At 41.4% G+C, this 24,994-nt stretch overlaps 1 protein-coding gene across 1 annotated transcript in view; it reads left to right on the top strand.

Moving 5' to 3' along the window:
* LOC149170475 (uncharacterized) overlaps positions 1 to 24,994 on the top strand; it is a 169,995-nt gene that overhangs the window by 72,359 nt on the left and 72,642 nt on the right. Inside the window, exon 6 of the mRNA XM_089423910.1 lies at positions 16,044 to 16,167. Within this exon, the coding sequence (XP_089280036.1) occupies positions 16,044 to 16,167 (124 nt within the window). The remainder of the gene's footprint in view (positions 1 to 16,043; positions 16,168 to 24,994) is intronic.

Below are 24,994 nucleotides of genomic sequence, written 5' to 3' on the forward strand. Positions count from 1 at the left end.
GAATCTGGTCAACAAGTAAAATCTGCAATTTTTGTCAAAGTCAACAGCAGCAAATGATGCCCTATCTAGTCCACAAGTCAACGGTCAATCTTCCTCCAAAAGAGCTCAGTCAACAGTCAAACAATTCTGCCTTCCTTGCTGGTCAAACCTTATCAAAACAGTCGCAAAAGGCTTGGTCAAAGGAGAGAGAAACCCTGTCGTCAAACTTCAGAATTCTGCGGTCAAACTTCAGTCAACAGACCTGCCCAAAAAAGTTCGGTTCCTTCACCAAGAAATTTTGCCTCCAAAAATCGGATTTTTGCAAGTCAAACCAAGTCAAGATGCCAAGTAAAAACTGGTCAACGATTGGTCAAACTGTCCAAGCAGAAAAATCAATGCAAAAATCAGAATTAGATTCCTTCCCTTCGCATGTGTGAGCTCGGATTCCCAAATTGCAGACCTGTATGAACCAATCAAGAGAGGAGAGAGAAGAAGAGATGTGTGACGATGATGTCCAAATGAGGTGACCTTGATGTTTATTTAATATTTATATGTGGTTTTGGAGACCCAATTTAGACTTTAGGCCGACCTGTACTTTTGTGTACTTGTGGGTTTTCCAAATAAAAATTATATTTTTTCTTGACCAAATTAAAATTTTCCAAGGGTAATGAGGGGCTTCTCTAGATAAGGAAGGGTCCAAAGGAGGGAATTTGTCCCTGAGCTACCAAATTAACAAGAGCTACCCACATTTGATGTCCAGTGTATTTATATGTGGTTTTGGAGACCAAATTTAGATTTTAGGCCGACATGTACTTTTGTGTACTTGTGGGTTTTCCATTCAAAAATATATTTTTCCTTGACCAAATTAAATTCTTCCAAGGGAAAAGAGGGACTTCTATGGATGAGGAAGGCTATCCAAAGGAGAGAATTTGTCCTTGAGCTGCCAAATTAACAAGAGCTACCCACATCTGACGTCCAATGTCCTTCCTTGATATGTGAGGAATTATCTAACCCCTCACAACATCCAAAATTATACACCTTGCTTTCATATCTTTAAGATTGTGCTCCACTGCAAGGTTTGAATATGAAGGAACATGAATGTCTCTGTTTACGAGAATCCACAGACCATTTATCTTAGAATCATGGTCATTTTCTCCTCCTAGGGACTGAAATTAGTAGCCCCATTCAACCTGTCTTCATATCGCAGATTGCTCAAAGATTCCATCTTCACAAATCAACCACAACCACAAAACCCTGTTACAAAATTTCAAGAGAAAATTTTTGCTGTAGTAAAAAGGAAGCTTGTGGTTGCAAATACTCGTGACCTCTGATCTCTATCTCAGTGTCTTCTAGATAGCTCTGATACCATGTTAAAATTTCTAGATACTGGTCATATTTATTTTCTCACAACAATTTATTTATCTCCAACATTTTATTTATTTAGCCAAATAAATATTGAATTACTAAAAAATAAAATTATTGGTATTTTAAATTTTTAACTTTCTAGAATTGAATACATGTAACGAAATTTAATTTAGAGAGATCAATCACACATTGCAAAAAATAATTCACCCACAACAATTCTCCACCATCTATTAATCTAGAAAATTTGGGTTTTCGACCCACAAAGATACAAGAACAATTCTCCACCATCTATTAATCTAGAAAATTTGGGTTTTCGACCCACAAAGATACAAGGAAAAGTACAATAACTGGAATTTGTAACTCGGCCCCACAGGATGTATTCGATACAAGGATTTCGGCCACCTAGAAATCAACCTTTGGAACAAATTGGCCTATATAAATTTGGCTCCTTCAATTAGTTGGAAAATCGACTTGCGCCCTCCCTACGTTCTATCATTGTGCCTTAAGAAAAATCGACTCCTAGCAATTTGATTTTTTTCCAAATCAAATCAACCTTCCCCCAGAAATTTGGCCCTGCAATCTCTTCAACTCGATCTCTTGGATTTTCCCTCAATTCTCTAGTTCTTCTCCTCTGCGCTTTAGTCCACTGAGCCACTCACACTAGAGAAAATCACTTTCTGTGATGACTTGCTCTCTCGAGTTCTTGTGCGTCTTCACCAATTTGCTAGGATTCACTTACAATCTTCATTAAGTCCAAATACCTAAACCTAATCTCCCTTCTAAACATCTTGGAGATCAACGATTGAGATTATTCCTAAGTCACTTAAATAATTAAATAATTTATCCTTAGAAAATGACTTAATAGTCTAAAATAATTACTTGACTATAATTATTGTATGTTTCCTAAGTTAGACCTAGGAAAGAAGACATAAATCACTTTCTCCACCTAGCAAGCACCGAAAGAGGGAATAAATCATCTCCTACATGCTAAGACACCAAACCTATGCAGAAGACCTTCCAAAGCTATTTCTAGCTTCAACCCTTTGCACACCCCTAGCTAGTCTAGGCTGAAGGATGGAAACCCAATCACCATTTGTCTTAGTAATGGTAGAGCTCTGTGATGGAGATGCCCCATCCTCTTGTGCCAATTCTCACACATGCTCTCCCTGGTGTTCACTTGATCCAGGTGGATGTTGGTGGCCACCCACCTATCCCATCTGGACCCCCACAACTGTCTCTTTCAGCTTTTTCAGCTTCCTTAATTGTAGCACAATCTACTATTTTTCGCAGTTTTTTCGGGTTTTGAACTTCCGGAGCCGTTTTGAGGCCCTAAACGACGTTTTTTAGGAAATCTGGGGGCAACATGGGTCCATGGACCGATGTTGCCCTTTCCAAAGTTGTAGTGCTAAGATAGATCTTTCTAATGAGCTATTGTACGCATCAAACGAAGATCATATGCCAAAGTTACGACCCCGGGAAATTGATGTACCAATTTACCCAAACGGGGCCCACAATTTGGCGTTTCTTCTTCTAGGGTTAGATTTTGGGATGTTAAGGGTTTTCCATTGTTTCTCAACAGTAAATAGGCCTTCGAGCCTCATTGTAACACAGTTCAGAGGCATGTAGCCGCCACATCTCTTCTCAGAGATAAGCTACCATTGCCTTAGGTGGTTTATTTCCATGTCTGTTTGTAAGCATATTTCAGTATTTTACAGTAATGAAATGAAGTATTATTTCCGCTGCATCTCTGTGTTTATGGTTATCTCTGTAATTTATTGCATTCCTGTTTAAATCCGGATCAGTGGTATTAGAGTGGTCTACTTTTTCTCTGTTTTTCTTTGCATGTCCCCAACGAGGTCGGGATACAAGGAGTTAGGGCTTGAACTGGTTGAACCTTTGCAAGACCAGCCTCGCAAATCCCGACGGCCTCCCATGGTGGATGAGAAGAAAGACGAGGGGGCAGGAGATCCTATCAAAATCTTGCTCGAAGAAGCCTTCGAGCGACAAAGGAACGCGATGATGGACAATGTTGCCGAGATCCTTCAGCGGCTACCCAGAGGCGACGCATTGGCTTCCAACAGCTACTCTGGAAACGCCACGCCACACCATTTAAGGTACAAGTTAATTTTGAAATCCCCATATTCGAGGGTCAGATAGACGTAGATGTCGTAGATAAATGGTTAAATCTGCTAGATGGGTATTTTTCTGTTCATGAATTTTCGAGTCGGGAAAAGATTGTTTTCACTCTTCTCAAAGCAGCCCCCCACGTCAAGGACTGGTGGGAAACCTACTGTGAGCAGAAGAATGAAAGTACGGGTTCACTATTTTTAGCCGCACCCACTTGGGATTCATTTCGGGATGCCATCAAGGAGCAGTACTACCCTGTCAAAAGCTATGAGGACAAATACATAAAGTGGACCACGCTGCGGCAGGGAAGGGACCAAGATGTGCCAGAGTTCACAAACATTTTTCATACCCTTCGCACATAGTTGGGTATCAAAGATTCTGATCTACATTTGGTACTCAAATACCGCGGCTGCCTACACAGATACATCCAGGAAGAGATGGAGTTCTTGAACATCTCCTCGCTCAGCACGACGTACCGATACGTTGTCAAAATCGAGCAAAAGTTCAAACAGAAGAAGCGAGACTTTGGATGTGCAAATCCGAAGCCCAAAGGACAAAGCCAAGGCGGGGTGACCCAAGACAACCCGTCGAAGCCGCAAGAAAAGAACAACACCACGAAGCCGAAGAAGGACACAGGAAAGTGGTGTGAGTTCCACAATAGTCCCACTCATAACACAAGTGAGTGTCGGACCAAGCAGTCGCTAGTGGCCGAATTGAAGGCTTCTGAATCAGATGCATGTTCCGACCCTGAGCCAAAACCGGACAAGGGGAATGGCAAAGGGAAGCAAATCATTGATGCGGAGCCCAGCACCACTGTTGCCATCGCCAAGATCCAGAAGAATGAACCCGAAGATCCAGAGGAGGGGGAGCGTCTTTTCCACTCTTAGATGTGGGTGAAGGGTTTGCCACTGCAATTCATTGTCGACTGTGGCAGCCAAAAGAACCTCATTTCAACAGAGGTCGTGAAGCGGTTAGGCCTACCGACTACACCATACCCGCAACCATACAGTATTGGGTGGCTTCATGAAGGACGAGATCTCAAAGTCCGCCAGCAGTGGCGCCTTCCCTACAACATCAAGCCCTTCACAGACGAGGTATTGTGTGATGTTACACCTTTGGATGTTTGTGATGTACTATTAGGCTAGCCATACTTGTAAAGGCGACATGCTGTGTATGAGTCAAGGCCTCGCGCTATCATTATTGTGCTGGATGATTCATTATACAAGATACCGGAGGTAGCCCCACCTATCGCCACCTCTTTGATCACTGCTAAGAAAGGTAGCAAGCTCGTCTCCCAGACTAGGAAATTCATCTGTCTGGTTCGCTCCCAAAGTAAGGGGAAGATCGTCACCACATCCATGACCCCTGCGAAGGGTTCCTCCACTCATTAGCAGCAACAAAGGGATACGTTCATGAAAGAACACATGAACAACTTCTCCTCACCTACAGGGGTATCACACAAGCCTTAGGTGGGCAATAAAGTCTGGTTACATCTGCAGAAAGAACACCTTACAAGAGCCCATTAGAAGCTCCGACCACTCCGACATGTTTCTTACAGCATTAACAAGGCTATGGAAAACAATTCTTTCGAGCACAACATTCCTCCATTCCTTCGCTTGCACCGAGTGTTTAATGTGGACCATCGTCGACCATGCTTCCCACCATTTCTGGACACATCAGAGATTGCAGAACAACTCACTAGAGACCCAGCTCAGCAGAAGCTTCCTCATCTCAGGGAGGAACTCAACGCAACGGGGACCATTGCTTCCTAAGGGGGGAGGAATGATCCATGTGGATGTTGGTGGCCACCCACCTATCCCATCTGGACCCCCACAACTGTCTCTTTCAACTTTTTCAGTTTCCTTAATTGTAGCACAATTTACTATTTTTAGTAGTTTTTTCGGGTCCTGAACTTTCGAAGCCGTTTTTGAGGCCCTAAATGACGTTTTTTTGGGAAATCTGGGTCCATGGACCGATGTTGCCCTTTCCAAAGTTGTAGTGCTCAGATAGATCTTTCTAATGAGCTATTGTACGCGTCAAACGAAGATCGTATGCCAAAGTTACGACCTCGGGAAATTGATGTACCAATTTACCCAAACGGGGCCCACAATTTGGTGTTTCATCTTCTAGGGTTAGGTTTTGGGATGTTAAGGGTTTTCCATTGTTTCTCAACAATAAATAGGCCTTCGAACCTCATTGTAACACAGTTCAGAGGCATGTAGCGGCCACATCTCTTCTTAGAGATAAGCTACCATCGCCCTAGCTGGTTTAATTCCATTTCTGTTTGTAAGTACATTTCAGTATTTTACAGTAATGAAATGAAGTATTATTTCCGCTGCATCTCTGTGTTTATGGTTATTTCTGTAATTTATTGTGTTCTTGTTTAAATCTGGATCATCACTAGTGCCTAAGTAGGATTGTTACGAGCAAATTTTGTGTCTTTTCGAACGACTAACCCCTAGACCTAGTAGCAAGTCTAGAACAACAATTAAAGTAATTCCATTGCTTTTCCTATAGCTAACAGTTAAAAGAAAGAGGAGCGAAAGTACCAGCCTGTATCTCTCGCTCGATCCCTCTTCCCTTTGACTGCTTTCGCCACTCCCTTCCGTACTTAACTCGCTTGAAAGGTACCTGCACACAAGCCGAGACAGAAAACCATCAAAGCATACATATCGATTTGTTAACTAAACATATTATAGAATCGAAAGTACAATATACATCACATAACACATGAGATGGAAAAAGCATAGAACTCTTTATTCATAGAAGGAAAGATTACAACCCATGTAGATGCATGTCCGATTCAGTGTCATCCTTCCAGATTCAAACCCTTCTCTCCTCATGAAACAACAATTTGACATGATAACATTACTCTCTCTACTAATCTCATCCAAGCAGCATTTCCTTAGCTTAAGAAGTCTCAACCTTAGACCAGCCTTGAATGCTTGGTCATTTTATAGCTGAATGGAGGAGGTTAAGCCATTAATGGCCCTCATGAATGCTTTGCCATATTTGGGAAGTGGTTCCATGGAGGAAGGGATAATGGATTAAGGTTCATTCATCTCCTTCCTCATCCAAAAGTGAGCCCAATCCTTCTAGAAACTTCCAGAAGCATCCATTGGATGAGGAATCCAATGGATTCATTTGAAAAATTCGATGGATCTCGCTCATCGCAGGTGATACAAAGGCCAGGTGCTATGCATAGCACCCAGACAGTGTAGTGCCTGCCATTCATTGCAGCCAGATAGAAGGCCACCTGCGATGATCTCCTTAGGGACATTTTTTGGATGAATGGTGTCATGAAACTCTTGGGAGGCAAGCATGATGTAGGTTAACTTCATTAGGGAATGAAAACAACTGAATTAGGGGTTGATGGACCCTAATATCATTGATCTAGAAGCTGGGGTTGATGTGCCCAAATTTTCCTATATAGAAATTATTACCCCTTTTAGGATGGGGTAGTTCTTCGCCCACAAGGGTTTTGGACATGCAAGGGTTCCCCTTCTTTTATGAGATAGGGCAACATTTTCCCAAGAACCGGGTGATGGCCACATGATAGAGATCGAGCCCATGCTTGGTTTTTGCCCCATCTTTGAGTCCTACCATATTTTGTGAGTCCTTACCATCTTTTGCATTTTGATTTTTCATTTGTTTTTCTTGTGGCCATCATATGCTCTTTCTTTTTCTTTTAGATGCATCAACCTCCTAGGGTGCATTTCCAGGCCCTACCCAGGTATGAGGATGTGTGGGTGTCAAATCCCACAAAAGCCATGGTCAGTTGACCTGAAGAAGGGAGGTGGAATAGGGGCTCATAATGTATAGCTTGGAAAGTATGGAAAATGGAGAGATGGGGCTACACTATCTCAATCATGGTTTCCCAAGTAGTGCCCATTCTTGAAGCCATGGGCCATAGGGGAGGTTCCACTGGACTAGGATTGAAAATTAAGTCCCCATTTAAGGTGAGGGAACAAGACTACGACCATGACCCTTCTTTCTTCCAAGTTACCTCATAATCCATGTCAAAATGCCCAAATACAAACAAGCAAAGCACCCGATTACAAAATGAATAAAGCACCTTTTGATCAGAAGACCACCTTCCAACATGTGCTCTTGACAAATGGGCAAAGGAATGTATGACTAATGCAGGTGGCAGAGATATGAATGGCACATAACTTTTGCTACAAGGTGGCTGTGAGGGGCTGTTGGCTGTCAGCTGGAGGAGATGAACAGGGGAAAAGAATTCTCCTAGGGGACATGACCCCACCATAGAGCGCATGATCCATATACTCGAATGGGGAGTTCGGTAGAACTCCAACAATCTCCTGTAACTGTAGACCTGTAACTTGCATATTACAATAAAATTATTTGCGAGCATGTGTACTTCGCATAGGGTATTGCCCAAGTTTTTCATAAAGAAATAATCCATACAGAAAAGTAAATCTAAGCTAAGTGCAAATCTTATCTACATGCAATCTAATCTAGCATGAGAACATGAGATGATGATATCACCGATGCAAAAGGAATATGTAATGCACCTACACTACCATGCATTTCTAACATCTAATACATGAGTTAAGTGTAATCATACACTCAATGTAACTAACATATTATTAGATCAATATAACAACACTTCCCATCCATATGAGCCTTAGTGAAACAAGGTAGCAAAATATCACATCTTCCTTTGCAAGATTGGCCAGATGCATGGCAAGGGTGGGAGGTGGGAAAATAAGGGGACCATGCATTATGAAAAAGAATCATGGATGAGGAAAAGGGATCCAACTTGAGCCATTGGATATTCTCTTCCAACCAAAGAATGGAGATTTCCATAATTAAGCTCATGAACTTTTGATGAAGAACAACCTCAGGCATATCATTCTCATGGGTGTCCTCAAGGACATGTAGGGACTAATCTGATGAAGGGGATGAAAAAGAGACAAGATCATCATTAGTGTCATATATCGGATCATTGCCAAAACGATGACCAATATCCCATATTCCTTCTTCAATATGCAAAAACACATCAATATTAACCTCGTGCAATTGCCTTGGATCTTTGCATGACAATTAAACGGGAGTCACCAGGTGAATTTTAAGATGCTTGCTTCACCCTACAATCATTGGATATGAAGCTTAATGAAGAACAAGGGCTTCATTCTTCCAATGGAGTTGCCAATGTCGTATGGGAACAAGACACACACTTCGTGTCCCAGCAACGAAACCAAAACTATTGCCACAAAATCGAGTAGGCCTTGAAGAGGGAAACTCTATGAGGTATAAACTAGACCACGAAGCAACAATGGGGTACTGGCCCACTGTCACCAGCCAAAACCCCTAGCTGTTTACGGATTCTCACGGATGGGAGGAGTCTCTGTGTATGATGGATGTCACCTATGGTAAGATTACAAGTGTTAAGGTATGGGATGACACGAGGTCAACAATGGAAAGACTTAATTTAGGAGCCAAAGCTCCAGGAGGAGGCAATATGCTTTCCTTAGAGAGACCTATTTGATGAGACACGATACCTAGGGTTTAATTCTTTGAGCAAGTGTTGTCGCATCCAAGGGTCAAGGTCAAAAGAAAAGGTTCCCAATGATGGGAATTTACTAAGTCAAAGTTCATGAAACCTTCAAAGAAGTCCTTAAGTCGAGAGATGAAAAACTAGGGTTTTCCTCTTAGGTCAAATATCTAGGGCAAGAGAATATATGGATGAAATTGGAGTGGATGACCACCAAAATGATAGGTTTTGTGGCAAACCCTATACTCTTGATGTTTAAGCTCTTCAACCACCAAAATACTTATTCCATTAAAAATCTTACTAAGCCCTAGTTATCTACCCTAGCCTTTAAATGACCAAAATTAAGAGAAGAAGAAAATGGATAAAGTTGGGATATGATCACCAACCAAATGGACCAATCCCTTGTTCCTTGGGAGTATGGAGTCCTCAATGTGTTAGATCAGCCAAAGAGCTTCTAAGGAGGCCAAAATTTTGATGCCCTAGCAAGCAAAATTCCAACAATTACCTATGCAATGGAAGATGGATTTTTCATGGGAGAGCTACCAAAGAGTTCACCACTAAGGACATTCATTTACACATTATCTATGAGTAATGAATGCAATAGATCATCTAGATTAACATTCAATAAATATTCAACAAATTAGGGCACAATTGCAATTACTAGAATTAACAAAAGTCCATACGTTAGACATGTAAGAGATAAATTTTCAACATCTAGTTACACTTACAAGATAATATGCAAAGAATCCATTCCATTCATCCAATGAATAGCTCCAAAGATAGATAAATCAACTCGAAATGTCAAAGTGCATTAAGAGTACTCCAAATTCTCCACAAAAAAAATTGCGAATTGCTCAAGAGATCTGAAATTCCAAGTGTGATGATGGTAAGAGATCACAATGAATGGATCTTTAATATATTTGTGACAAATAAAAGCCTATTTTAGCCTACAAGCCACTCTAATCATAAAATAATGGGCAAGAACTAATCAAAGTCACAAGCTGACCTTGTAGCTAATGTAAAACATAATAAATCTTCCAACAAGAGGGCTGAAATGCTGACATCATGTTGCCATAGGGCCATTTAGGTCTTGCGTTGAGCTCCTCTGGTGCCATAATAAGTGTAAATATCTCCTAAAATCAAGGTCTAGGGGTTGGCCCCTTTATCTCTCTGAAAATTATCCTGTAGCCCCCAAATATGGGTTTGGGGCACAAAACTGGGTCTCATCGGTCTCCAAGTGATTAATAAGCCCAATTTTAATGTTGAGGGCACTGAAGATGATGCCAACCCTCCCATGTCTCAAGGCATGAGACAAACTTCATTTAGACCCTAGATCAATTACCAAACCATGTGATCACTGCTACGCTGGCTGGGGCCAAACTGGTCCAGGTGCATCATCCCATGAATAATAGAAAATGCACGAACGTGGGTGCTGAAGGTTCCCATGGCTACAAATTATGCTCTACAACTCTTCGGAGTTCCATGGCTCTCAATGCATCATCTATGGGCGTCAATATGTCCCTTTGGAGGACTTGGACCGCAGTTAAGTTTCCTACACCTATAGATGGAATTGCCTGCCAATTACACACAATATCCATTGTTGCAACTTTCACCATCATGTATGTTAATCATTATTGCATCTAAGTGAACCAAGCTTGAAAGAAACGGGCAAATTAACATTTCATATAAGGCTTTTTTACCAAAATTTTGGCTTAGTCACGTAATGGTGTTACCTCCCTAGGTAGAAGTGGTTAGTAGATGAGCTTATTAGGTATTCTCAACCCCCAAGGGGGAGAGACTTGTCCTTAGTTTACCCTTTAATCAATAGATGCCATGTGAATACGATGGAATGAAGGGAAAAGGACTTCATGCCAAGTGTCATGGTCAAAGGGACTCACTATGATGGATCATGGAATAGCTCATCCTGGGTGTATAGATGTGAGCAGGGAGCAATCGTGGATGGATGAGTTGCCTTGACCTTTTTTTTTCCACCCCTCTATATTGCCTTTTACTTTTTCTTGATTTTAACTTGTATTACTGCTCGTAGCTTGAGGAATGAGAGCTTGTTTTGTGTGATGTATAACAATTATTACCCCTTTTAGGATGGGGCAGTTCATCACTCATCAGGGGTTGGGACATGCAAGGGTCTCTTGTCTTCTATGAGATAGGGCAACATTGGCTCAGGAACCGTGTGATGGCCTCATGATTGAAGTAGAGCTCAAGCTTGGCTTTTGCCCACGTTCCAATTTGTATGTCCTGCCCATCTTTTGCATTTTGAGTTTGATTTTGTTTTTCTTATGGCCATCATATGCTCTTTCTTTTTCCTTTAGCTATGCCAACCTCCCAGGGTGCATTTCTAGGCCCTACCTAGGTATGTGGATGTGTGGGCGCCAAATCCCAAAGAACCAATGATCAGTTGACCCGAAGAAGGGGGGTGGAATAGGGGCTTATAATGTAAGATGGTAAGTGGTAAGTATGGAATAGGGAGAGATGGGGTTATGTCATCTCAATCATGGTTTCCCAAGTGGTTCCCCTTCCTGAAGCCATGGGCCATTAGGGGAGGTCCCACTAGACTAGGATTGAAAATTAACCCCCCATTTAAGATGAGGGAACAAGACTACGACCAAGACCCTTCTTTCTTCCAAGTTACCCCATAATCCATGTCAAAATGCCTAAATATAGACAAGCAAAGCACTCGATTACAAAATGAATAAAGCACCTTGTGATCAGAAGCACACCTTCCAACATGCGCTCTTGACAGATGGGCGAGGAATGTATGACTGATGCAAGTGGCAGAGATATGAATGGCATATCAGGGGCTGCTGGCAATCGATTTGAAGATATGAATAGGAGAAAAGCATTCTCCTAGGGGTCACCCACTTTTGGTGGGTAACAGGTACATAGAGTAACTCTTGCGCATCAAAGGACCCTTCTGACTCAAATTGGAATTGAATTGTCCCTTGTCCCTTCACTGTATACTTGGCATCATGACTAGGCTCAATATGGATCTCCGAGTCGTGCTTTGCAAAACTACTGAATATCTTTCTAGCCTCTGTCATATGGCAGGAGGTGCAATTGTACAAGTACTATGTGCTTCTAGCAATGGTGCTGGTAGAAAGGCAAGACACAAGTGAAAATTGATTCTCGAACTTGGAAGCAAGCTCGCTTAACTGTCTTTGCTGTCGACATTGAGAAACAAAGTGGCCATTCTACGACGGATATAACATTTGATCTTTGCTCATATCTCTCTTCTGCCCGCACTGCTGTAGCTCTCCCCGACTATCACCCTTCTTGATGGAAAATTTCCCTTTGGTCTTCTGCATCATGCTAACCAGGGCCAAGTTTTCATCTGTTGCTCCTCCTCCCTGCTTCCTGGTCCTAGACTCTTTATGAGTCTCATCTTTGATGCAACCACCCAAAGTCTCTCCCAATTGGGAAGATGTTCTTGAGCACAAATGCCCATGATGAATGGTTCCCAAGCCTTGGTGAACCCATTTAGAGTAACATTCACTAGCTCTGCGTACAATACAACTTCTCCAATAGCTACAAGCTGGTCATGGGTCTGTATGATCCCCATAAGGTAGTTGGTTACATTGCCGGAGGGGTTCATTTTGCACTCTCTAAGTTTAGTTTTGAGAATTATTTTCCGACAACATGCAGAATAAGATGATCCTTAATAGCTTCAAGGATCACCTTCTATGCCTTTATGTCCTTTTCCCATGCTGCTTGCACAAGAAGGTCTATTATTGCTGGTGTCTGAGTGCTCCTTGAGGCTTGCGTTGGAGTTGGAGGGTTGGATACAACTTCCCACGAGCCTTGTTTCTTCAAGATCACTAAGATTCTTGCCTTCCATGGCAAGAAATTGGAAACACCATCAAGTCGATCCTTAATTTTCACACTGGTTACTAACATGGCTATCCTGAGCTTTATTTTTCAAGCTCGTTGACAGTTGAAGTAATCTGAAAACTATAGAGCTGCTTTTCTTTTGTGCTGGAGCTCTGATACTATGTTAAAATGTCTTAAAACCAACTATTTAAGCAAAGAAATAATATCTAGCTACTTGCTGGTAATATTAACTTTTGCATGCAATGGAAAACGAGAAAAGAAATCACACACAATACACAAATATTTCTGCCGTTCTAGATCAGTGCATCATTCAAAATTTTCTTTAGAACTGACAAGAGCTCCCTTTCAGAGAAGAATGAATTTGAGAATTAATCAAACAAACAACAAACCTGAAAATTTTAGTTTGCACAGAAATCGAGGCAGTCTGCTCTCAAATCCTTATGGTTGTATGGAATCTGTATGGTGGTACATAATCCATACGCACGACGGTACGACCTGCTCTGCTGGGCTGTAAGGCTTCTAATTTCCTTGCTGCTAACTGGCTGGCTATCCTTGCTGAAGACTGGCGGTTTTCTCCTTTCTAAAATACTGTAGAAATCCCCTCACCAATGGCTGAAAATCAGATTTCTGATTTTCTCCTTCACTCGCGCGACTTGTGAAATGAATGTTTTGTGTGTCTTTGTCCTTTGCCCTCTCTTTTTTTTATAACTTTGACATGAGCCAAAAACCAAATCTTTAACGATTGAGATCTAACCATAGAATCTAGATCAATGGCTCTCTTTTAATTAAATTATTAAGTGACCCACTTTAGTCACTTTCTTAATTAAAAATCACTTTAATAAGAGAATGTTCACTTTATTAATTAATTAATAAATTGAACTGCTGGAAAAAGCATAGAATACTTTTAATGACAATTTCCATAAGTAGCCACCCTCATGGAAATACTTGTTTGACTTTGAGCTACAAACACTAGCATCTATCCACCCTTAGACCTTCAAAAATAAGTCAGGTTGAGCCGTAGTATTATAATACCTTATAAGCAACATAGAGAAGCCTCCCTTATGGTTAAAATCCCACTAAACAATAGGAGGAAGGTTGCTGATGTGATTGTGGAAATCCTTTGTCATTGTTGCCATAAGGTCTGGCCCCTCGCCCGGTGAGTTCTTTCACCAGACCTGCTAGATTTTGCGGCAATAGGGACATTCAGAAGTTCATTTTATTTAGATAGAGTATGATATGCTAGGAACTAGGTGATGGCTAATGAGGGGGGTAGAACGCAGGCTAGGCTTTTGTCCACACACTATCTTTTTCGTAGCCAGCTTTTGCATTTTACATTTTCTTTCATTTGTGGCTATATATGCTTTTATCTTCCCTTCAGCTGCATCAACCTCTTAAGAGCAAAGTCTTTGGGCCTTTACTCAAAGATGAGGATAAATGGTGCTGCTACTAGTGACAGATGATCATCAACCCAAAGAATGGCAGTGAATACAAGGGACTGATGGAAAGTGATAAGCATGGAATCTTGATTACCTTGGGCATGCTATATCAATAAGAACCTTCTATTTGTGCCCCTCTTGAATAGTGAAGAGGAAAATTCCTTAGGGAAGGTCACACTGGACCATGGGCAAGGTATAACCTCCTAGGTAAGGTGTGGGGACAAGGATACAATCAATAACTGTCAATTGTTTAACATAACCCTGTGATTCACATTATTATGCTCTTAACATTAAATGAAAGCACATGATTACATAAATGGTTAGTGTACCTTGTAATAAATGATCCACCTTCCTTTAAGAAGTATGCTAGGTGAGGAAGAAAGCATTGACCGGATATATGTGGAGAGCTCAAAATCATAGCTATCTGTGGATCGTCCATAGGGCTGCTGGTTGGGAGGGTGATCAAATAGGAGAAATTTTTTCTCCTAGGGGTTGCCCACTTGGGTGGGTAACGGTGCTAAAATACCCAAATTGAACTTTTATGCTTCATTTCTAAAAATGTTTGAGGTTATGAGCTTGGAAATTTCACATTAATTCCTCTTATAACACGACCCTTAAAATTATTTCCAGGATAATTGCCAAAAGGCCTAAAGATTTGCTTGAGTTACTTGTCTCGAGTGAGAAAGAAAGTTGTATAAGAGGAAGGCAAATCTTGGATGTTTTGGTTATATCCTAGGGGGTGAGTCACATGATGGAAACCAATGAGTAATGTTGATAAAGCTAGATATGTACAGGCTTTACAGCAATGCTAATTTGTACTTCGTTTAAGGTTATTTAAGCCATTAGGATTTGACATGGGATGGGCGGTGTTATCTCACAGATTTGTGCCAAGAAAACCTAAGAAATAACTATGAGCAAATAGCTTAAGGTCACTGCTGATCACTCCTCCATTTGGAGTCTAGACTCCCCGCCTTTCCAGTTACGGGGGGGGAGTCCCTAGTAATCGTATGCTGTCAACACTTGGGAAAATTGTGTAGTTAGCACAATTGATCAGCACATGAAATATTTTCTCTTGATATGCATGAAAACAACCGAGGATACAAGAAAACTTTCAGTCAAACAACATGAGAGAGATTCAATTTCATAAAATAGTTACAACTATGAATGATTTTCCATTGAATTTGCTAGTGATTGAGATTTGGCAAATTTTGACTATTTTCCAAACAAATTGTCTAATGTGCCTAAGATTGCATTTATACATCAGTATTGTAATACTCAACATCAACAAAAATAAGCAGGTGTCATTAAGTCTGGAATCCGCAAAATGAGGAAAAAAGGGAAAATAATCAGAAAAAAATAGGCCAACATAGAATTGGACCTGAAAAACTTGGAAACCCCTGAAAAATTGGCAGAAGACGGAGATGTTTGCAACACTAGTATACATTATAATTTTTAGATTATATATTGGAGATAATAGATCAGGTAAAATACATACATAATCACGTACACACTAAAAGATAATGTGAAGTTGCTTGTTACATCCACTCGTCTAAGGGATGATATGGATCTGCACAGCATGAGTCCTATGGGTCAGTGAGATTCAGATGACTTGCGCAACATGGCCATTAAATGACTGCAAGTACACAATGACTTATATATGTTTATTACATTATAACATTATTTGATACAAGTCTATATTGGATAGTGCGGGTTATCCAAATTTCTGCTTAGTAAGTGGATTGTATCGTCTCTAAAGCTTTGTTATGTTGCAGCCTTCTTTATGGAGCAGAGGATCCATCAATTGCTGGGATGGTGTTGGATAGTCCTTTCTCTAATTTGTTCGATCTCATGATGGAGCTGGTTGATGTTTATAAAATTCGCCTCCCCAAGTTCACGGTACGTTTTCTATTTGTATTTTTTCAATCTGGCTACTGGTAATCTGGGGTTGTGATTTTGGGCAACCAAGTGCATCTGTTATTCTTTCAGAGTAAACTGTAAATTGGACGATTACAAAAGTTAAAATGTGCAAGAAGCTTTTCCATAGCCAAATCCATTTGTGATAGCAGTCGTTTTTAATATTTAAAACCCAAATCTCTTTACTGCATTTGAAGAGTTATGGTATTTACAAAATGAAAATAATAAAATAATACCCTTGGTGTCTTGCAATTCAATGATCGTTTCCAAAAGTATAGCAACCATTTCTTTATCCTTAAATAAGCTGGTTTTTCATTAAAATCAGTAAAAGATGCCAGAATGTGCTTTTATTTTTCAATTTGGCATTGCCTACAAATCATGAGGAATCTCCACACTGTGAATCAAAATAAGAAGATAACGTCATAATTTTTTTTTAACAATTTCTCTGCTGCTAATGCTTCAAAAACACTGATTTCATCTCACAAATGCAGTTTCATCATGCATAAAACCCTATACATCAAAACAATTTCTTTTCCTGCTTGCTAAGAAAATGTTAAAATGTTTCTTCTATGAATATTTTTATCATAATTTCCGTTAATTCTTTTTCTTCTATGTAGCAACATAAGTATATTTATTATTCAAATATGCCAGGCCAGATTTACATTATCATAAGTGAAATAAAGTGTCCAGAAAACAGGGATGTTGGCACTCCTTCAAGCTTCCATTTAACTGCAATTTATGATTTCCATGAACACAAGTCGCAATGCATAAAATAATCCACAAAATGTTACTAAAATGGCAGAACTGACATATCATTGAGTGTTAATCAGATTGTGACACCTTGCCAAGCATTATATGTTGAAAAATTCATTAGGGCAGTTGTTAAATTTAGATCACAATGGTATGTTCTATGCTTAGCACAATTACTTCAATGTTCCTTTTGCAGCCCAATGCCAATTACCAATTTAGGTTTTCAATAACAATCACATTGACAGTAAAAGTAGATAGAACATGAAACAATATGCAGAAGACAAGCCAAGACAAGAGAACACCAGATTTGGCGGATGCCAGGGAAAAACCCCAAGATGGGGAAAACCCTTTGATCAAATCTTCTTATTATTATATCAAATGTTCAGCAGAGAGAGTGAGTGCAAATACAAGAGTCAAAGTCAAAATTGACTTGCCAAATCACTGTTAAAACAACCCTGTCAAATCTGCAATTTTCTGCAGCAGTCAACAGCCCTAACCAGAAAGTCAACGCTGGTCAAAGCAGCAATAGAATGTCCTCAAAACAGCTCGGTCTTCCCCAGTCAAACTTGGCCTGATCAGGAGGTCAAAGTAAGCCCAAAACAGTGAAAAAGTCAACAGTCAAACATGGTCAAACTGCTGTCTTGAAATCTGCAGTCAACCTGCAAATTTGGTCTGCGGTCAAAGTGCTCAAAATATCTCAATTTCTGCGCCAAAAGATGTGGCCTGCCCAAATAGATAATCTCCCAAAAAGATCAATGTCAAACTCTCCTTGGAAGGTCAAAGTCAAATTTGTCCTCCTAGCGTTTAGCAACCAATGATGTTCTTAACCCAGACAAGGGGAAAGGATCAAAGTATCAAAGGATCAAAGGATCAGCGTCCTGGTTAATAGAATGGAGGATATGGTAGAGTTGAAAATCCTGCGCTTGGTTGATCGAGACTTGACATCTGCTAATGGTTTGCTGCAAGAAGATATTAGAGGCTTCCCTCTTGCTGGTCACTAAATTTATAATGATGGCAGAATCGCCGAAGATCATGGCTTTCTGGATTCCCTGAGCCTGTAATTACAGAATACCTTGGTAGAGAGCCAGAGCCTCAGCTCTGTTATTTGAAAGAATACCTAGTCCCCATTCAAAGGATACTAAGGGCTCACCATTGGGATTGAAGATGACGCCCCCTGCTCCCGGGTTTGATTTGGAGGCGCCGTCAAAGAACAAGGAGTGGGTGTTGCATGAGCGGAGCCAGTTGCTGAAGTCACCCTGTTTTAATCGAATTTTCAATCTGTGGCTGTGAGTGCTGCCCAGATTGCTATAGGTTTTCATAGCTGGAAGGATGCTAGGCCTGTCTATCATGCTCCCTATGAATTCTTTTTCCTCTGTCCAAAGACTTGTAATATCCACTTTTTTTGTGATCTTGGATGCGATTGTTTCGATTGCCAGGCTTTTGGCCTTGTTACATAAATGCCTTATTGGTGTCTCTTTGTCTTTGAATATCTTGCTGTTCCGAGCAAGCCAGATCCTCCATAAAAGGGCCAGAGGGAGGGCATCCCACACTCGCTTGGCAGGGTTATTTTTCATGGGTTGCCAGGGGTAATTTTTTCTCCAGTTGTTAAGAACTTCTTCAATGGATAGTTGAGACTTCCAGAAGAGAGATACGGAAGGATTAATGCTGTTCCAACAAGAAAATGCAAAGGGGCAAGAGATAAATAGATGTTGAATAGACTCTTCTGCTTCTTGGCAGTTAGGGCATCTGGAAGGGCCAGCAATGCCTCTTTTTTTAAGGCTCTCTGCAGTGAGAGTTTTCCCTTTTAAAAGGGTCCACATGAAAAATTTCACCTTTGGAATTGCTTCTGCTTTCCACACCGTTTTCCTATGCAGCCATGCTGGAGCCGGATAGTCTTTGTTGCATAAATAGTCATAAACTGCTTGAGTTGAATAGCTGGTGCCAGTGGGGTCCCATCTAAATGCGTCCTTGTCATTTTTTAGAGTGGGAGCAATGCTGTGAAGGTGTTTGCAGAAATTGTCGAAGTTCTCTTTGAGGCGTTGAAGTATGGGAGGAAATTTCCAACCCTTCCAAGAATGGGTTGTTGCGTCCCATTGAGAAATTTGGTCTAGGTTGCAAATTCCTTTGCTTTGAAGAAAATATATTATTGCAGCCATACCTAGGTGACTGTTGAGCAGTGGATTCCCCATAATTTTGTCAGCGCCGATGTTGATTTCCCTGCCTCCTTTTGGCACCTTGGAGACGTTTTGAGCCATAAATGAGATGGCTTTTTTACAAAGTTTCCAAATCTTTGAGCAATTTCTGTTGGGTATTTCGACTGTGAGAAGATGCTGTCGTGGTTGCCTGATGTATTTTGCCTCCAAAACTTTTTTCCACCAGGCTGATTGTCCTTCAGTTAGTCTCCAGACTAATTTTCCCCCAAAGGCTAAATTTGTGAGAGATGGAGATCGAATGCGGAGACCTCCTTTCTCTTGGCTCTGAATGACTTGTTTCCATCCTACCAAGTTGAATTTTTTCCTCTCATTTTTTCCCCCCTGCCAAAGGAAGAATCTGAGAACACTGTCCATTTTGCTGAGGAAAGAAGCTGGAGCTTGAGTAAGAGAAAATTGATAAAGGGGAAGAGAGGAAAGACCCGATTTGAGGAGCACCAGTCTACCAGCTGGGTTGAGCCAAGAAGTTCCCCATTTTTGGACTTTTCTTTTCATTTTGTCTAGAGTTGTTTCCCAAACATCAGCCCGAGTTTTCCCTATACTCACAGGCATTCCCAGGTAGCTGAAGTGGTCCCAATTTAACTTGCAAGGAACACCAAAGATGTTGGCAATGCTTTGGAGAGTGTGAGCTGAGGCATTCCATCCATAAATATAGCTTTTGAGGTTATTTATCAGTCCCCCTGAGTAAGTCATGAATTTGTCTAATAAGGATTTGAATCTTCGAGCTATGATTGTGGTTGCCCCTCCTAGCAGCATGGTGTCATCGGAAAATTGGGAGTGGTTTATGTTTTTCACTCCATATTCGAACTTAATACTAGTGATGAGGCCTGCCTGGCGCTTATGGTCAAGAGCACAACTGAAGGATTCTGCCATTAGGAGGAAAAGATAGGGTGATAAAGGACAACCTTGCCGTAGGCCTCTTGAGGATCGAAAGGAAGGCCCAGGTCTGCCATTGATAAGAGGAGCGATCCAAGGCCCAGAGATACAAGTTCTTATAATTTCTATAAAGGCAGAGGAGAATCCCATTTTCTGAAGAACTGCAAATAGAAAGGAATGTCGTACCCTATCAAAGGCATTTGCCAAATCCAATTTCAAAATGAAGCCTTTTTCATTCCTCGAATGGCTTGAATGAATGGCTTCCTGTACTAAGAGGATAGAGTCTGAGATTTGTCTGTTAGCCATAAAGCCTCCTTGGTTTTCAGAAATTAACATTGGCAGGAGAGGTTTGAGACGAGAAGCAAGGACTTTAGTGAAGATTTTGTAGGAAGAATTACATAATGATATTGGTCTGAAGCGGGTAAATTTGGAAAGGCAGTTCTCCTTTGGGATGAGAGCTGGATGAGTTGAGTTCGTGTATCCTCCTATTTTGATCTTCCTCTGTATCCATTTGAAATATTTAATGAGGTCCTTTTTTATCATTTCCCAATATTCTCTGTAAAAACAAATAGAGAAGCCATCCGGCCCTGGCGCCTTGTCTGGCTGGAGGCACCAAATTGCTTCCTTGATTTCTTCATCTTTTATTTCTTCTGCCAACCTTTCATTTAATTCTGCTGAAATCTTCATTGGAAAATGCTGCAAGAGGTCAGCGTAGCTTTCTTCCTCACCTGTTTCAGTTAAAAGCTCTTTGAAATGGTCTGAAGCAGCGCTTTTGATGGCTGTCTGATCACTGTGTTGAGTCCCTGCGCTATCTATGATGGTTGTTATATTGTTTCTTATTTGTCGAACAGTGGCCTGTTTATGGAAGAAGGCTGTGTTCTTATCTCCACTTTTCAGCCAAGTCTGCCTAGATTTCATACGCCATTTTTCTTCCTCTTCCCTTCTAATGCCGCGTAGCTGATTGTAAAGGTTTTCTTCTTGAGTCTTTTCAGCTTGTTGATACTCTTGTTTTTCTATGAACCTTCTTCTTGAGTCTTTTCAGCTTGTTGATACTCTTGTTTTTCTATTGCATAGTGTAGGTCTTCAATTTTGGCTTTCACCTCTCGTTGCTTTTCTTTTGGCTCTTTGTACTGCATTTTAGCCCAATTCTTGAGCACATTTTTCACATTTTTTAGCTTTCTTTCCCATATAAAGCATGGAGACCCTTCAACATGCTGACGCCATGTTTGCTGGACCAGATCTTTGACTCCTTGATAGTCATTCCATATATGATTGTATTTAAAGGGAAGAGGGCCTAGAAGATTGTGAGATTCAAGAGCTAAAGTAATAGGGAAATGATCAAAGGTAGCAAATGGAAGAATGGTGGCGCTAACAGTTGAAAAGGTGGATAGAAGAGAAATATTTACCAGAAAACGATCAAGCCGCTCCATAATATTACTGCTGCCTAATCTGCGATTACTCCATGTGTATTTACGATTTTTTGGGATGACATCGACAAGATCTCCTTGTTGCATTATATTTTCCAGCTGGTTTCTGAAGGGGTCTGGCATGAAGCTCCCTCCACGTTTTTCATTGGCATGTAAAATTAGATTTAAGTTGCCCCCGACAATGATGTTTCTGCTGTCTTCTTCTTCTATATTTTGGCTGAGGGAATCCCAGCAAACTTCTTTGTCCCTGTAATGGTTAGGGGCATAGACATTGTAAATTACAATCTGCTGTCCACTCATATTGTTTTGTAACACTGTCTTAACCCAATGCTGATCTATTACTTTTGTTGCATAGTTCCACTCGTCCTGACGCCAAAGTGTAGCGATTCCGCCTGAGGCCCCTTTGGAATCACTTATACTTCCTTTATAATGCTTATGGTATTCAATGGCCTTGTTGATTTCAGACTGCCTCTGCTTTGTTTCTTGTAATAGTACAATAGCTGGCTTTTCTTGGTTTATAAGATCCTTTAAGGCATTGGTTTTGGAGTGATTCCATGAGAGAATTTTAATCATTTCAACAGTGAGATTCGAGGAGTTGCTCTCCCTCCTTTATCTTTGCTTGCTGCGTCTTTGTCTATTTCTCCTTGTATATATGATTCTATAGGATTTTGGAGTCCTAGTGCTATGTCCTTTTGCGCATTCTCGTCCGTGTGCTGTTTGGAAGACTTTCTTCCAGGCTTCTTTTGACCGTCTATAGTGGATCCATGTTCCTTGGAATTGCTTCAGGTGATTCTAAGAGGGGGAGGATCAGATGGGAGGGCAGGGGAGATGATCAGGGGAAGGGGAGAAGAGGGAGGCTTAGGTTGAGACGAGGGGGTAGGGGATTCCTCAGGAAGGGAGAGGGCATGAAAAGGGTTGGAGGAAGGCAAGGAAAGGAGCGGATTTAACTGGCGGACAGAGGACTGGGATGGCTGGGAGGAAGAGGGAAGAGGGAATGAAGGCGGGGGAGATGAGGTTGGAGAGATGGGGGAGGGCTGGGAAGAGGTACCAACATCCATGGGAGATTTATGACTAGGGGCTGATTTTTTTTTTGACAGGTTCCCATTGCTCTTCTTGCGGGGTATTATCAACATTAGAGATCTTAGTGCAACGGTTAGCAAAGTGTCCGTATTCGTGACATACCTTGCACTTGAAGGGAATCTGTTCATAGTCGAGCTGCTGAATGTGCGTCCAGTGGTCGACTTTGAGTTTAATAGCTTCTAGAAGGCCTCTACCCAAGTCAACTTCGACGCAGATACGAGCACAAGCCTGCATGTTGTCTCTCGGCTCACTTCGGTCTATGTAATTCCCGACAGCGTTCCCAATAGCACGAACTGATTCGTCTCCCCAGCAATGCAAGGGGAGATGAGGAAGGCGAACCCATACAGGAACCGCATTAGGGATGTCAAGCTCCGGGTCGAAATCCGGAGTCCATTTGTTTAAGTACAGACCTCTGGAATCCATGAAGTAAGGTCCATTGCGGAAGATTAAATCCTCGTCTTCCTTAGTCTCAAAATGAAATGTGAAGTAGCCCTTTCCACAAAACCTGATAGAAAAATTTCCTTGGATTTTATCAGTCCAGTTCCTCTCAACCCACCTCTGAACGGTTTTTGGGGAGGGCCAGAGACTTGTAAATTGCCCTATTAGTCCTTTTCCCGCCAAGGCAAGAGCAGCTTTTCTGGGCAAGGAAGGAGGAAGAGAGACTTCCTGTAACCCCTCAATTTTTTTCACAAATTTGGATATTGATGGGCGAGCACGCTGAGCAGGCAAAGATTTGATCAGTGCTGAGAATGCGTGTTGAAGCACGGCCTCCTCTGGAGGCGCATCTGGAGGGGCCATCCAAGCGGCGGAGGAGCGATCAAGATTCAGACGGTGGCGGGAGCAGAGGAGCGCGTGTGCATCTCACAGCGATTCCATACATCGCCCATACATTGAGAGATGCTATATAGAAACAATAATTCCACAATTTCGCAATTATGCAATGCATCAATTAGCCCTAGCATAGCGAAAATCCCATTCAATGCATATGACAAAGTAAAACAAGAATAACATTAAATGTGTGTACTTACATGTAAGAGAACATATCCAACCATCAACAATTTGATAATAAAGAAGCTCCAATATAAGATAACTCAATCCAAACATCAAAATTCATCCATGCTCCAATTCCTCATCCCTGAAAAAGTGCGAAATATTCTAAAGAGGAGTGATCCAATCCAAAGTGATAATGAGAAAATGAACTCCTTTCACTTGTATTTATACACCAATGAGGAGTTCGAATTAGTTTCTTAGGCCTATGTAAGCCCCGAAAATAAAATAATGTGTTAATAAACTAACTTTTTGGTGACAAGCCCACCAAACTGGCTGATAAATGAAGTAATAAACCTCTCAAGAGGTCAATTGATAAACAATAGATGTTGTAGGGCCCTCCAAGAGGTCTGATAAGGTCCATAGGTGCCATAATGAAGAATAGGACCCTCAAAAGTGATGGACAAGGGGGTGGTCCCTTATTCTCCAAGCAATAAACCTGTGGTGCTCCCAATGGGTGTGGGGGCACAATAAACCTCATGGGTCTCCAAATGAGTAGAGGATACCTATAGACCATCTGTAACGGCTCCGATGATGGTGTAGGTTATGCCATATCATCCTACAAGCCCTGGGTCAACTGCCAAGTGCATGTTACATCTATGGGGCTAGCTGGGCAAAGGTGAACCATGTGCATCTTCCTCGTCCAATAGATGGATCTCGAGCCAATCTTTGAACATCTCTGGGGCTCCATGGAGTGCTGTCTACTGCTGTGGAGCCCCATGGCTCTCAACACGCACCCTACATGTGCCAATGTAGCCCTCTAGAGGGTTAAGACCCCGTATAGGAAGAGAAAACCGAAGATGGAGACCACCTGCATAAGATCCAATGCGCCCCCTAGCCTTTCAGCACAAGTCATTAAAGAAATAGAGTAAAAAAGCTTACAAACCATGGACCACAGGTGGGGACATGGGACTTCATAGTGGCTTGCCCTTTCATAATGGGCTTTGGCATGTGCTAATGTCTCCAAACTCGAAATGGGGTTAACCATGTATCCTATTAGGTGGTTTTACTTCTAAAGGGGACAATATGTCCAAGGGACATCCTTTAAAAGGTGATGGTATGTGATAAAGAGGTGACTGGAGTACGGGACGAGAGGGGGCAACCTTGGGCCACATGCTAGGGTACAAGGGTAGCTAATAAAAGCGAAGCCCACATTTGGGTATATAATGTATAGGAGGGAGCAATTGCAGTACATGATGTGCCTCGACCTTGATTTTTCCACCCTTCTTTATATGCCTTTTGCCTTTTCATGATTTTTCTTTAATTAACTGCTCGGTGCTCAAGGGGTAGGAGCATGATGTGTGAGATGTGGCCGTGGATACCCCCTTTTTAGGTAGGGCGGTTCATTGCCCACTAGGGGTTGGGACAATCATGGGTTCCTATATGATGAAGGAGGCTCATAGAATGTGTAGGAACCAG

The sequence above is a fragment of the Pinus tabuliformis genome, chromosome 4_2 (assembly GCF_031772625.1).
Source record: "Pinus tabuliformis cultivar Carrire ecotype Pingquan chromosome 4_2, CPIR1, whole genome shotgun sequence".
Taxonomy (NCBI): Eukaryota; Viridiplantae; Streptophyta; class Pinopsida; order Pinales; family Pinaceae; genus Pinus; species Pinus tabuliformis.